The 13,331-nt window shown below is 45.5% G+C and overlaps 1 protein-coding gene across 1 annotated transcript; it reads left to right on the top strand.

The window, feature by feature from the left end:
* Positions 1-409: 409 nt before the first annotated feature.
* Positions 410-13,034, top strand: LOC127570145 (transmembrane protein 42-like). The gene is made up of 3 exons (XM_052015382.1): positions 410-557; positions 3,025-3,168; positions 6,665-13,034. The coding sequence occupies exons 1-3, from the start codon at positions 456-458 to the stop codon at positions 6,803-6,805; spliced, it is 387 nt and encodes a 128-aa protein (XP_051871342.1). The 5' UTR covers positions 410-455; the 3' UTR covers positions 6,806-13,034.
* The last annotated feature ends 297 nt before the right edge of the window (positions 13,035-13,331 follow it).

Genomic DNA, 13,331 nt, shown 5'->3' with positions numbered 1-13,331 from the left:
AGGGCAAGAGCTAGCAGGTGATAGGTGGATCCATGTGAGGAGGGGGATGGGCAGCTGGAGGAGGGGAGAGAGGGAATAAGGACAGGCTGGGGGGTGATAGCTGATGGGATCTGATAGGAGAGGAAGGTGAAGCATGGACTCAAGGGAGCGAGGTGGGGAGGGCAGATGGGAACAGTCGGGGAGGTGACCCAGTGGAGGAGTGTGTGGGTGGGTGAGGGAGGAACTAGGTGGATCAGGAGGGGGAGCAGTAACCGGAAGTTGGAGAATTCAGTGCTCACGTTGTGGACAAGGCCCCCCCGCCCTCGAACCAGACCCGGCCTGTTCCCCGCCTCTCCAGTCCCCCGGCCCCGCCCTCCGCGCTGGGAACGGCCTGATAGGAAGTGACGCCTCCTAACACCGCCCCCCCCCCGTTCCCAGGAAGTAACGCTGCGGGAGCGGCGGTTGCCCGGCAGTAAATGGCGGGGAGTCGGGGGACCAGTGTGGCGATGGCGCTTGGAGCTGGGGCCTTCGGAGCGCTGGCTGGGGCGGCGGCGAAGTTAGCGCTGGGGGGAGAGAGGGTGAGGCGGTGGGCTAGAGGGAGGGATAATGTGGAGTGGTATTAGAGCGTGAGATGGGTTAATGTGGGGGAGCGGGAAGGGCCAGGGGTGGGGTAACTGGGAGCGGGAAGGGTTTCCGAGGGTGGAACAGGTTGATGGGAGAGTGGAGCTTAATGGAGGAGGAGGAAAGTGGTGAGATTAACGGAGGTGGAAGGGGTTGGGTTGAAGGAAGGGGTTAATTGAGTGGGGTTGTGAAGATGAGAAGTGGGAGAGGTAGGGATAGGAATGGAGGGGAACAAAAATGGTGGTGAGAAAATATGGAGGGTGGAGGAATGGGTAAAGGGGAGAAGGTAAGGGTTATGGAGGGAGTTGGCAAGGTGGATGAAGAGTGGGGAATGAATTCATTAATAATCTTGTTGAATTAGGGGCTTTTAGCAATGACTGAATTTACATTGTTTGAAAGTAGTGTATAATGCATGATTTGCAAAGAAAACAATCTTTAAGACATATAAACTCCTCAGGGAAAGTGGGCCTTCTGTGGCTGACAGGAGAAATTAAAGAGAATGTGAAATCAAAGGGATGCTAAAATAGCAGAATTGGAAGCATTTTTAACACCAAAGCAGGACCAAGAAATTCATGAAGTGAGGCAGGTGTGGTCCCTTAAAGATAAAGACAGGGGAATTTACAATGGGAAGGAATGTAATGGCAGTGAAATTAAACAAGTCCTTCATTAAACTCTTCACAGAGAAAGACAGGAAAAAGCTCCCAGAAATACTGAAGAACCATGGGTCTAATGGGAATGAGGAACTGAAAGAAATTAGTAAAAATATAATCCTAGAAAAGTTGTGAGACTGAAAACTGATAAATCCCAAGGATTTTATGATCTACATCATAGAGGTGGGAAGGAGGTGTCTAAAGGGATAGTAAAGGCTTGGCTTATTATTTTCCAGGGTTCTGTTGGTTCTGGAATTATTCTTGTGGATTGAAAGATAGCAAACTTAACCCCATTATTTAAGAAAGGAGAGAGAGAAAAATGGGTCTGCTGCCCTTCATCAGTTGTAGAGAAAGTGTTGGAATCTATAACAAAGGGTGTAACAACAGATCACCTGGAAAGGAATCACAGGATTGATCAGCGTCAGTATGGATTAATGAAGGGCATAATCATACTTGATTAGTCCACTGGAGATTTTGGGGGATGTGATGCATTTAGATGTTAAGAAGGCTTTTGGTAGCTGAGGTTGGTTGCACATGCAATTGGGGTTTATATAATGGTGTAGTTTGAGTATTGGTGTATGACAAGAGGCAAAAACTGAGTTTGAATGGGTCTTCCTCAGGTTAGCTGTGACAATTTGTTAGCTGTGACAATTTGGATACTGCAGGGGTCGATGCTTGGTCACAGCTGATTTCCAAGTTTGCTGATGACACTAATCTGGTTGTGAATAAGAAGAGGATGTAAAGATGCTCCAGGGGGATTTTACAAACTGAGTGAGTGGGTGGGAACCTGGTAGATGGAATATAAAGTGGAAATGTGAGATCATCCACTCTAGCACACAAGACAGGAAAACAGTTTTTTTTAAACAGGTACAAACTGGGAAATGTTGATGGTCAAAGGGACCTGGGTGTCCTTGTATACAAGTCACTGTAAACCAACATGTACATGCAGTAAGTAATTAGGAGAGCAAATTGTATGATGACCTTGCTCAAGAGGTTTTGAGTACAGGAATAAAGTTTTACTGCAATTGTATGAGGCCTTGATGAAACTGCACCTGGGGTACTGTGCACAGAATTGTTACATAGGGAATGGTTTACTTGTCATAGAGTGAGAGCAGTGAATATGCTCCCACCAGTTTTTGGGATGACAGGTTTGCAATTACAATCCCCGTCTACTCAACCTCTCCTCATACCAGAAACCCACCAGAGTTTAGAAAAGAGAGAAGAAACCTTATTGACACTCACCAAGTTCTTACAGGGCTTGACAAGCTAGATTTGGGGGAATTTTTCCCCTGGCTGAGGGTCAGAACAAGGGATGCTCATTTAGAACTGAGATGAGGACAAACTTCTTCACTGAGTGGATGGTGAATCTTTGGAATTTTTAAGAGGATTGTGGAGGCTCAGTTATCGAGTTTGTTTAAAATTGATAGGTTTTTAGATATTAAAGGGATAGAAGGACCAAGGATCAGCTGTGATCTTGACTTGAGCAGAACAGACTGGAAGGGCTGAAAGGCCTACTCCTGCTCTTGCCTCTTGTATTCATAATCTTCCTGTGCAAATTCTATGCCGATGTCTGAATTGTTCAGTTGTCTAAGTGTCACTCTGCATTTATGGGTTTCTGCAGACGACATTTGTCTTTTCACCGAGACATGAAGTGGTCCCATCCTGCCAGGTGCATTATAACACCACCTCATTGAGTGGTCATTACGTTTGTAGTGTGTTAACTGGTGACTCCTGATTTTTTTTGATAGAGCTTTGAGATCTTACTGTTTTGCAGCTGCACATACTACTTCGGGTAGGCTGTGGAGGACTAATATTCTTCTGCAATGCTTTGATGTGGACATTTTTTGCAAAAGCCCTGCGATATTCTTCTTCAGCACGAGCTTCCCTGACCACTGTTGCTTCCAATTTTCTCTCATCAGTAAGTATGGAAGTTGTTTCATTACTGAGCTAACATGACATAAAAATGGAAAATTCTGGAAAATTGCAGCAGGTCAGACAGCATCTATGAAAAGAGAAATAGTCAATATTTTGGAAGAGAGTCCCTCCATCAGACCTGAAAGAGAGAGAGAGAGAGAGAAAAGCATTAGTCCAGGTAGCAGTGAAGGTGGGGGAGGGTGATGAGTGGAACAAAGGGAAATTCTCTGACTGGCTGAAGTCATCTGGCAGGTGGGATCAGATTAAGCTGCTGTGGAATTTGTGGCTAATGTGGTTCTGCTATACTGGGACATAGCCAGCAGAGTCATATAGAGGCCCTTTGACCCAACTGGTCCATGCTGACCAAGATTCCTATCTAAGCTAGTCCCATTTGTTCATGTTTGGGCCATATCCCTCTAAACATTTCCTGTCCGTGTACTAGTCCAAGTACCTTTTAAATGTTAATGTACCTGCCTCAACTACTTCCTCTGGCAGCTCATTCCATATACTGACCACCCTCTGGGTGAAAAAAGTTGCCCCTCAGGTTCCTGTTAAATCTCTCCTCTCTCACCTTAAACCTGTGCCCTCTAGTTCTTGATTCCCCAAACTTGGGAAAAACACTGTGCGCATTCCCCTCATGATTGTATACACCTCTATAAGAATACCCCTCATTCTATGCTCCAATATAAAAAGTCCCAACCTGTTCAATCTCCCTCTCTAATTCAATTCCTCGAGTTCTGGCAACATCCTCCTAAATCTCTGCACTCTTTCTAGCTTAATGGCAGTGTGATCAAAACTGAACACAATATTCTCAATGCAGTCTCACCATCGTCTTGTACAACCGTAACATAACATCCCAACTTCTGTACTCAGTGCTCTGACTGATGAAGGCCAGTGTGCCAAAACCTCTCTCACCACCCTGTCTTCCTGAAATGCCACTTTCAGGGAACCATACACTGAGGAGACCATACATACAAAGGGAAAGACACAGCACAGAAACAGGCCCTTTTGGCCCACCTCGTCCGTGCCAACCATGATGCCTATCTACGCTAATCCCACATAACCCACCCTTTGTGTGCGAAAAACTTGCCCCTCAGATCTCCTTTAAATTTCTCCCCTCTCACCTTAAACCTATGCCCTCTAGTTTGAGACCCCACTGCCTGGGAGTCTTACTATTTCTACCCCTTATTACTTTATAAACCTCTATAAGGTCACCCCTCAGCCTCCTATGTTCCAGTGAGAATAAACCCAGCTCATCCAATCTCTACTTAGAACTACAGTCTCCATTCCTGGCAACATCCCAGTGAATCTCTTCTGTACTCTCTCTCTTGCTACCACGTCCTTCCTGTAGTGTGACCAGACCATACAAAATACTCCAAGTGTAGCCTAACCAATATTTTGTACAGCTGCAACATGATGTTCCTAACTTCTAATACTCAATGTCTCAGCTTATGAATGCAAGCATACTGTACCAAATGCCTTTTTCACTTCACTATCCACCTGTGTCACCACTTTCAGGGAGCAGTGGACTTGCACCCCAAGGTTTCTCTGTACATCAGTGTTCCGAAGGTCCCTAACATTTTACTCAAAATATTCTATGGTATTTGACGTACCAAAATGCATCACCTCACATTTGTCTGGATTAAATTCCATCTGCCACCGGTCTGCCCAACTTTCATGCTGATCTATGTCCTGTTGTATCCTTTGACAACCTTCCTCGCTATGTCTCTACCAATTTTCATGTCATCTGCAAATTTATCAATCATACCCCTACGTGCTCATATATATACATGTATATACAAGCACTGATGTCTGCGATACACCATTGTTACAGATTCCCAGTCAGATAAACACTCATCCACCACCCTTCTGCCTCCTATCCAATGTTGTATCCAGTTTGCAACATACCTTGGGTCTTTTGTGCCTTGACCTTCTGGACCAGCCTACCATATGGGACCTTGTCAAAACCCTTACTAAAGTCGATGTAAACCACTTCTACTTCTGATTTCATAAATTTTCTTAGATATCTCCTCAAAAAACTCAATCAGATTTGTGAGACATGATCTCTCTGCTGACTCTTTCTGCCTTTCCAGTTGAACACAAATCCTGTCCCTCCGAATCTTCTCTAACAACTTCCCTACCACGGTGTCAGGCTCACTGACCGATATTTCCCAGACTTATCCCTATTGCCCTTTTTGAACAAGGCGACAACATTGGCTGTCCTCCAGTCTTCTAGTACCTCACCTGCGGCAAATGAGGATGCAATAATCTTCGTCAGAGGTCAAGTAATCACCTCCCTTGCTTCCCTTAGAATCCTGGGATAGATCCTGTGTTCCACTATTTCTAGCCACCTTCCTGATACAGACATTCTCCAGTGTATCCCTCCCTTAATTCTCCAGCCTCCCTGTTGAATACCAATGGGAAAAATGATGGCAGGTAGAAATGATTCTTGTATAGGCAAGAAGAAAGAGCATGTTATCTGAATTACAGAATTCAATACCAAGGCTGGAAGGCTGCTACATGTCCAGACAGAAGATGAGAAGTTGTTCCTCAAGCTTACGCTGGGTCTCATTGTAGCAGTGCCAGAGGCTACGGTCAGAGTGGGAGTGGGATGAGGAATTAAAATGGCGGCAACTGAAACCTCAGGGTCACTCCAATGTAGCATATTGTGAACACTGGATTGGAAGAAGTGCACGTGTGTCACTGCTTCACCTGGAATGACTGTTTAGAGTCCCACCTGCCACATGACTTCACTCTGTCAGGGAAATTCCCCATGTTCCACTCACACTTTGCTGCTACCCAGACTAACATGTTTCTCTCTCTTTCAGGTCTGATGAAGGGTCCCTGCACAAAACCGTGCTGACTCCTCCTAAGTTAGTCCCTGCCTTTCCAAGTGAACATAAATCCTGTCTCTCTGAATCTTCTCCAGCAACTTCCCTCCCACTGGTGTAAGGCTCACCAACAAATAGCTTCCAGGATGCAGAAGAGGTTCACCAGGATGTTGCTTGGATTAGAGAGTACTAGCTAGAAGGAGAGGTTGGACAGAGTTGGATTGTTTATTCTGGAGTGTTGGGAGGCTGAGGGGAGACCTGATAGAAGTTTATAAAATTATGAGAGGCATAGATAGAGTAGACAGTCAGAGTCTATTTCCCAGGATGGAAATGTCAAATACAAGAGGATATAGGTTTAAGGTGAGATGAGGGAAGTTTAAAGATGATGTGCAAGGCAGGTTTTTTACAGAGAGAGACAGGTGGGTGCCTGGAACACACTGCCAGGGGAGGTGGTGGAAGCAGATACGATAGCAACATTTAAGAGCTATTTAGACACTTGAACATGGGATATGGACTATGTGCAGGCAGATGGGATTAGTTAAATCGGCGGCATGGTCAACACAGACATTGTGGGCCTGTACTGTCCTATGTCTGAAGGCACTGAATATTGTGTGATGATTTGCCAAAGACCTTTTCATATTTGATATTAAAACAGACTCTTTATTCCAGGCTTTTCTTGGAAAGCTGCTGTTCGGAGAAGTTCATGAGCTGTTGTGGTGGATTGGGATCACAATGACCCTCTGTGGATTGCTGCTGCTTTACACAGCTAAAGACATGGACCAAAGTGACGCTTACAAGAAAGAAGAATGAGATATTTCTGGAGGCTGTGGAAGCAGTGCTGATAACGGGGAAAGGGAAATACATGGACTGCTGTGGGAGTGCTGTGTGCAGCAGTAGTCATGTGACATCTTTTGCTGAAACAGAACAGGGACTTTCCTCAGTGTTGTTAATGGGAAAGTTTGAAGGAAGTAAACAGGAGTGTCCTTTCTTCAACGCTCTGTAAGAGTGTGAAGGGGTAAGTAAGATGCTGGCTGGCTCATCCTGCTTTGTACCCTGTGCCTCCATTTAATCCTTAGAAACATATAAAAGCTACAGCACAATTCAGGCCCTTTGGCCCACAAAGCTGTGCCGAACATGTCCCTATCTTAGAAATTACTAGGCTTACCCATAGCCCTCTTATTTTTCTCAGCTCCATGTACCTATCCAACAGTCTCTTAAAAGGCCCTATCGTATCAGCTTCCACCACCGTTACCAGCAGCCCATTCTACGCACTCACCACTCTGAGTAAAAAAAAAACTTACCCCTGATATCTCCTCTATATCTGCTCCCCAGCACCTTTAACCTATGTCCTCTTGTGGCCACCATTTTAGCCCCGGGGAAAAGCCTCTGACTATCTATCTGATCAATGCATCTCATCATCTTGTATACCTCTATCAGGTCCCCCCTCATCCTCCGTTGCTCCAAGGAGAAAAGGCTGAGTTACCTCAACCTGCTTTCATAAGGCATGCTCCGCATTTCAGGCAGTATCCTAGTAAATCTCCTCTGCACCATTCCTATGGCTTCCACATCCTTCCTGTAGTGAGGTGACCAGAACTGAGCACAGTATTCCAAGTGGGGTCTGACCAGGGTCCTATATAGCTGGAACAATACCTCTCGGCTCCTAAATTCAATTCCATGATTCATGAAGGACAATACACCACATGCTTTCTTAACTACAGAGCCAACCTGTGCAGCTGCTTTGAGAGTCCTATGGACTCGGACCCCAAGATCCCTCTGATCCTCCACACTGCCAAGCGTCCTACCATTAATACCAGAGTCCTGCCATAATAGTTGACCTACCAAAATGAACCACTTCACACTTACCTGGGTTGAACTGCATCTGCCACTTCTCAGCCCAAGTTTGCATCCTATCTACGTTTCTCTGTAACCTGTGACAGCCCTCTATACTATCCACAACATCTCCAACCTTTGTGTCATCCGCAATCTTACTAACCCATCCCTCCATTTCCTCATCCAGGTCGTTTATAAAAATCACAAAGAGTAAGGGTCCCAGAACAGATCCCTGAGGTACACCACTGGTCACCAACCTCCACGCAGAATACGCCCTTCAACAACTACTCCTTGCCTTCTGTGGGCCAGCCAGTTCTGGATCCACATTGCAATGTCCCCTTGGATCCCCTGCCTCCTTACTTTCTTAATAAGCCTTGCATGGGGTACCTTATCAAATGCCTTGCTGAAATCCATATACACTACATCTACTGCTCTCCATTCATCGATGAGTTTAATCACATCCTCAAAAAATTCAATCAGGCTTGTAAGGCAGGACCTGCCCTTGACAAAGCCACGCTGACTATTCCTAATCATATTATACCTCTCCAAATGTTCATAAATCCTGCCTTTCAGGATCTTCTCCATCAGCTTACCAACCACTGAGGTAAGACTCACCGGTCTATAATTTCCTGGGCTACAAGATACGCAACCCTCCAATCTTCTGGAACCTCTCCCGTCTCCATCAATGATGCAAAGATCATCGTCAGAGGCTCTGCAATCTCCTCCCTCACTTCCCACAGCAGCCTGGGGTACATCTCATCCGGACCCAGCGATGTATCCAACTTGATGCTCTCCAAAAGTTTCAGCACCTCCTATTTCCTAATATCCATATGCTCAAGCTTTTCAGCCTGCTGCAAGTCTTCTCTACAATCACCCAGATCTTTATCCGTTGTGAATACTGATGTAAAATATTCATTAAGTACCTCCACTATTTCTTCTGGATCCATACACACTTTCCCACTGCTGCATTTGATAGGCCCTATTCTTTCACATCTTATCCTCTTGCTCTTCACATACTTGTAGAATGCCTTGGGGTTTTCCTTAATCCCTCCTGCCAAGGCCTTCTCATGGCCCCATCTGGCTCTCCTAATTTCCTTCTTAAGTTCCTTCCTGTTAGCCTTATACTCTTCCAGATCTCTAATATTACCTACCTCTCTGTACCTTTTGTAAGCTTTTCTTTTCCTTTTGACTAGATTTATTATAGCCTTTGTACACAACGGTTCCCGTATCCTCTCGTGACTCCCCTGTCTCATTGGAACATGACTATGCACTTCCGTACTTTTCCCTGAGAACATTTGTTCCCAGTTTCCTGCCTGAGAGCCTCATAATTCCCTTTACTCTAAGTAAACGCCTTTCTAGTCTGGCTGTTCCTATCTCCAATGCTGTTGTAAAGGAGAGAGAATTATGATCACTATCTCCAAAATGTTCTCCCACTGAGAGATCTGACACCCGACCAGGTTTATTTCCCAATACCAAATCAAGCACAGCCTCTCCTCTTGTAGGCTCATCTACATATTGTGTCAAGAATCCTTCCTGAACACACTTAAACTCCACCCCATCTAAACCCCTCACTGTATGGAGGTGCCAATCGATGTTTGGGAAATTAAAATCTCCCATCACAATAACTCGGTTATTATCACACCTTTCTAGGATCTGCTTCCCTATCTGCTCCTCGATATCCCTGTTATTGGGCGGCCTATAAAAAAACACCCAGTAAAGTTATTAACCCCTTCCTGTTCCTAACCTCCACCCACAGAGACTCCGTGGACAGTCCCTCCACGACGTCCACCTTTTCTGCAGCCGTGACACTATCTCTGATCAACAGTGCCGCTCCCCCACCTCTTTTGCCTCCCTCCCTGTCCTTTCTGAAACATCTAAAACCTGGCACCATTTCCAGTCCCTGAGCCATCCAAGTCTCTATAATGGCCACCACATTGTATCTCCAAGTATTCATCCAAGCTCTCTCATCCGCCTTGTTCACAATACCCCTTGCCTTAAAATAGACACATCTCAAACCTGTCTGAGCATGTCCCTTCTCTATCACCTGCCTATCTTCCCTCTTGTACCTACTACTAGCTTTCTCTATTTGAGAGCCAAACACCTCTTCCCCAGTCTCTCCAGTTTGGATCCCACCCCCCAACAATTCTAGTTTCTCTCCCCAGTAGCCTTAGCAAACCTCCCCGCCAGGATATTGGTCCCCCTGGGATTCAAGTGCAATCTGTCCTTTTTGTACAGGTCACACCTGCCCCAAAAGAGGTCCCAATGATCCAGAAATCTGAATACCTGCTCCAATCCCTCAGCAACGCATTTATCCTCCACCTCATTCTATTCCTATACTCACTGTGGCGTGGCACAGGCAGTAATCCTGAAATTACTTCTCAACTTCCTATAGTCTTTTTTCAGGACGTCTTTCCTCTCCCCACCTATGTCATTGGTACCAATATGTACCACGACCTCTGGCTGTTCTCCCTCCCCCTTCAGGATATCTTGGACACGATCTGAAACATCCTGGACCCTGGCACCTGGGAGGCAAACTACCTTCCAAGTTTCTTTCTTGCGTCCACAGAATCGCTTGTCTGCCCACCTAACTATAGAGTCCCCTATCACTACTGCCCTCCTCTCTCCTTCCCTCCCCTTCTGAGCCACAGGGCCGGACTCTGTGCCAGAGACACTGCCACTGTTGCTTCCTCCAGCTAGGCTGTCTCCCCCAACAGTACTCAAGCAGGAGTACTTATTGTCAAGGGGTACAGCCACAGGGGTACTCTCTAGTACCTGACTATTCCCCTTCCCCCTCCTGACTGTGACCCACTTGCCTGACTCCCATGGCCCTGGTGTGACCACCTACCTATAACTCCTTTTTATTGCCTCCTGATTCTCCCTGACCAGACGAAGGTCATCGAGCTGCATCTCCAGTTCCCTAACACGGTCCCTTAGGAGCTGCAGCTCAACACACCGGGTGCAGATGTAGCCTTCCCAGAGGCAGGGAGACTCTGGGAACTCCCACATTTGACACCGAGCACAGAAAACCGCACTCATACTGCTTCCTTAAGTCACCTACCTTTCCTCTCCCCTTTAGCGCCTAAGCCCCTTGAGCCAAAGCCCAATCACTCTACTCCCTCTCACTCCGCTGCCCGCTGGATATAGCAGTCCGCTTTTTAAACTACCTGAGCGCTACCTGCTGACGTCACGCGCCTGCGCAGTCCTGCCCCACTATTCCCAATGAGAATTATTTTTAAAAAAGTTATCTGTTCTGAAGTCCCGAAGCCTGCCGAAACGAAACTCCTTGACTGAAAGAGTTCTGGGCCATCTCTCCCCAACCAACCCTCACTTCACAGTTGACCCTCCCTTTCCTGTAGCGGTACAGTGATCTCCACGTCCTACACTGTGCCACAGTCAGCCCATCCTTAATCAAATCTTCACCCAGTACTACTTTTGCAGCTTCTAAAATTGGAGTCATACAGTTGGAATCACCAGGTCCACTCCAACCATACCTGTACTAACCTAAGTTACCTCATGCAACAGGATTTGAAACCAGTCTGTTCGACAGAAATGCATTCCGGGTAGAGACACTTCGTTCTGACTACTTTCAGCATTTTCCATCTTTATTTCTCCACTGGTCGAACTTTCTGTAATGTACAGTCAGTTCAGTTCAAGCTGGTTCATTCTTAGGCAGTGGATCTCCTTCCTCTGGTGTCCCCAATGTTTCTATTTCTCATCCCTGTGTTTCAATTCTTCACAATATCCACCAATCACTGTTACACATCCAGTGCATCACTCCCAGCAGACTCAATGTGTATTTATGTTGGCATCATCTTTTCCCATCCAACCCAAACTTTGTCAGACTACTGTTGGAAGCCATGCTTTCTGCTCCGAAATTCCCTCATCAAATGCCTCCTGTTCTCCACTCTAAAACCTGACAGGGTTGGTCTTCCATAGAACAATACAGGCCCTTTGGCCCACCATGTTGTGCCGACCTTCAAACCACACCTAAAACTATCTACATATTCCTCTATTTTAAATTCCTCCGTATGCTTATCTAACAATCTCTTGAACTTTACCAACGTCTCAGCCTCCACCACCACCCCAGGCAGTGCATCCCATGCACCAACCACTCTCTGGGTGGAAAAACCTCCCTCTGACATCTCCCAAGAACTTCCCACCCATTACCTTAAATCCATGTCCTCTTGTACTGAGCATTGGTGCCTTGGGAAAGAGGCACTGGCTGTCCACTATCTATTTCTCTTAATATTTTGTCTATCAAGTCTTCCTATCAAGTCTTTTATATTTTCCTATCGTCTTCTCTCATCGTCCTCCTCTCCAATGAGAACAGCCCTAGCTCCTTTAGTCTCTCCTCATAATCCATACTCTCTAATCCAGGCAGCATCCTGGTAAATCTCCTCTGCACCCTTTCCAATGCCTCCACATCCTTCCTATATTGAGGCGACCAGAATTGGACACAGTACTCTAAGTGTGGTCTAACTAGAGTTTTGTAGAGCTGCATCATTACTTCATGGCTCTTAAACTCGATCCCACAACTTATGAAAGCTAACATCCCATAAGCTTTCTTAACTACCCTATCCAGCTTCAAACAGCACTGAATGTTGAAGTGGAAAGCTGTTAATGCATGTGTTTGAGAGCCTCAGATGACCAGGGTCCTCAAAGGTCATTGAAATTACTCTCTCAGTTTGAGCAAGGAGCCCATTAATGCTGGGAAGTGCCATATATTTGTTTTGTATTCTGTATTTGAGCCTAATGCTGACTATGTGTTCACTTCCTGTCTGAAATAAAGATAAATTTAGATCTCGCTCCTTTCAGCGTGCACTGCAAAAGAAAGCAGTTGCTTCAGCCTTAATAGCACTGGTTGCACAGATGTATAATTGGACATTGGACAGAATGGGGTCATTACACAGAAACTCCTGCCAAGTCCCACTCATTGATCATACAGATCTATAATTTTACAGACGTTTTGAGATTGCTCACATTCATCTTGAGCTGCTGCAAATTATCATTACTGGAATTAAGGATTATTTTGGGTAATAAATTCAGAAGCTGAATGATACAGTAAAATATTCCTTCAGTCGTAAGACTATATTGGAAGGGAGGAAGTGGATGAGTTAGGGCAGTGATTCTCAAACTTGTTTGAAGGACTGCATTCCAAATGGATTTATAATCAGAGATCCTGCTCATAAAATAAAATACTTGCATAATATTTTATTGCTGTGTGTGTAAAGTCTTTGAGTAATAGTTTGAAGAAGAACATTCCTGCTTCTCACTCCAGGCCCTCGCTGTAATCTGTTCCCACACTTGCTCAACTACAGACCAATTCTTTGTAAGTACTCATGACATGAAGTACACATCAAACACAGAGCTGCATGGTACTATTAGCAGTTTTAAAACTTAAAAGAGTACTGACAGAAAGTTGGGAAATGCATGAAATATTATTGTTAGTGTAAACATAACTATAAATGGCTCAAGGCTTACTTAAAAAAAAGGGCCATGGCATGGT

Source organism: Pristis pectinata, chromosome 5 (genome assembly GCF_009764475.1).
Source record: "Pristis pectinata isolate sPriPec2 chromosome 5, sPriPec2.1.pri, whole genome shotgun sequence".
In the NCBI taxonomy this organism is placed as follows: Eukaryota; Metazoa; Chordata; class Chondrichthyes; order Rhinopristiformes; family Pristidae; genus Pristis; species Pristis pectinata.
Note: the sequence above shows the minus strand (reverse complement) of the source record. Positions and strands in the feature narration are given on the sequence as shown.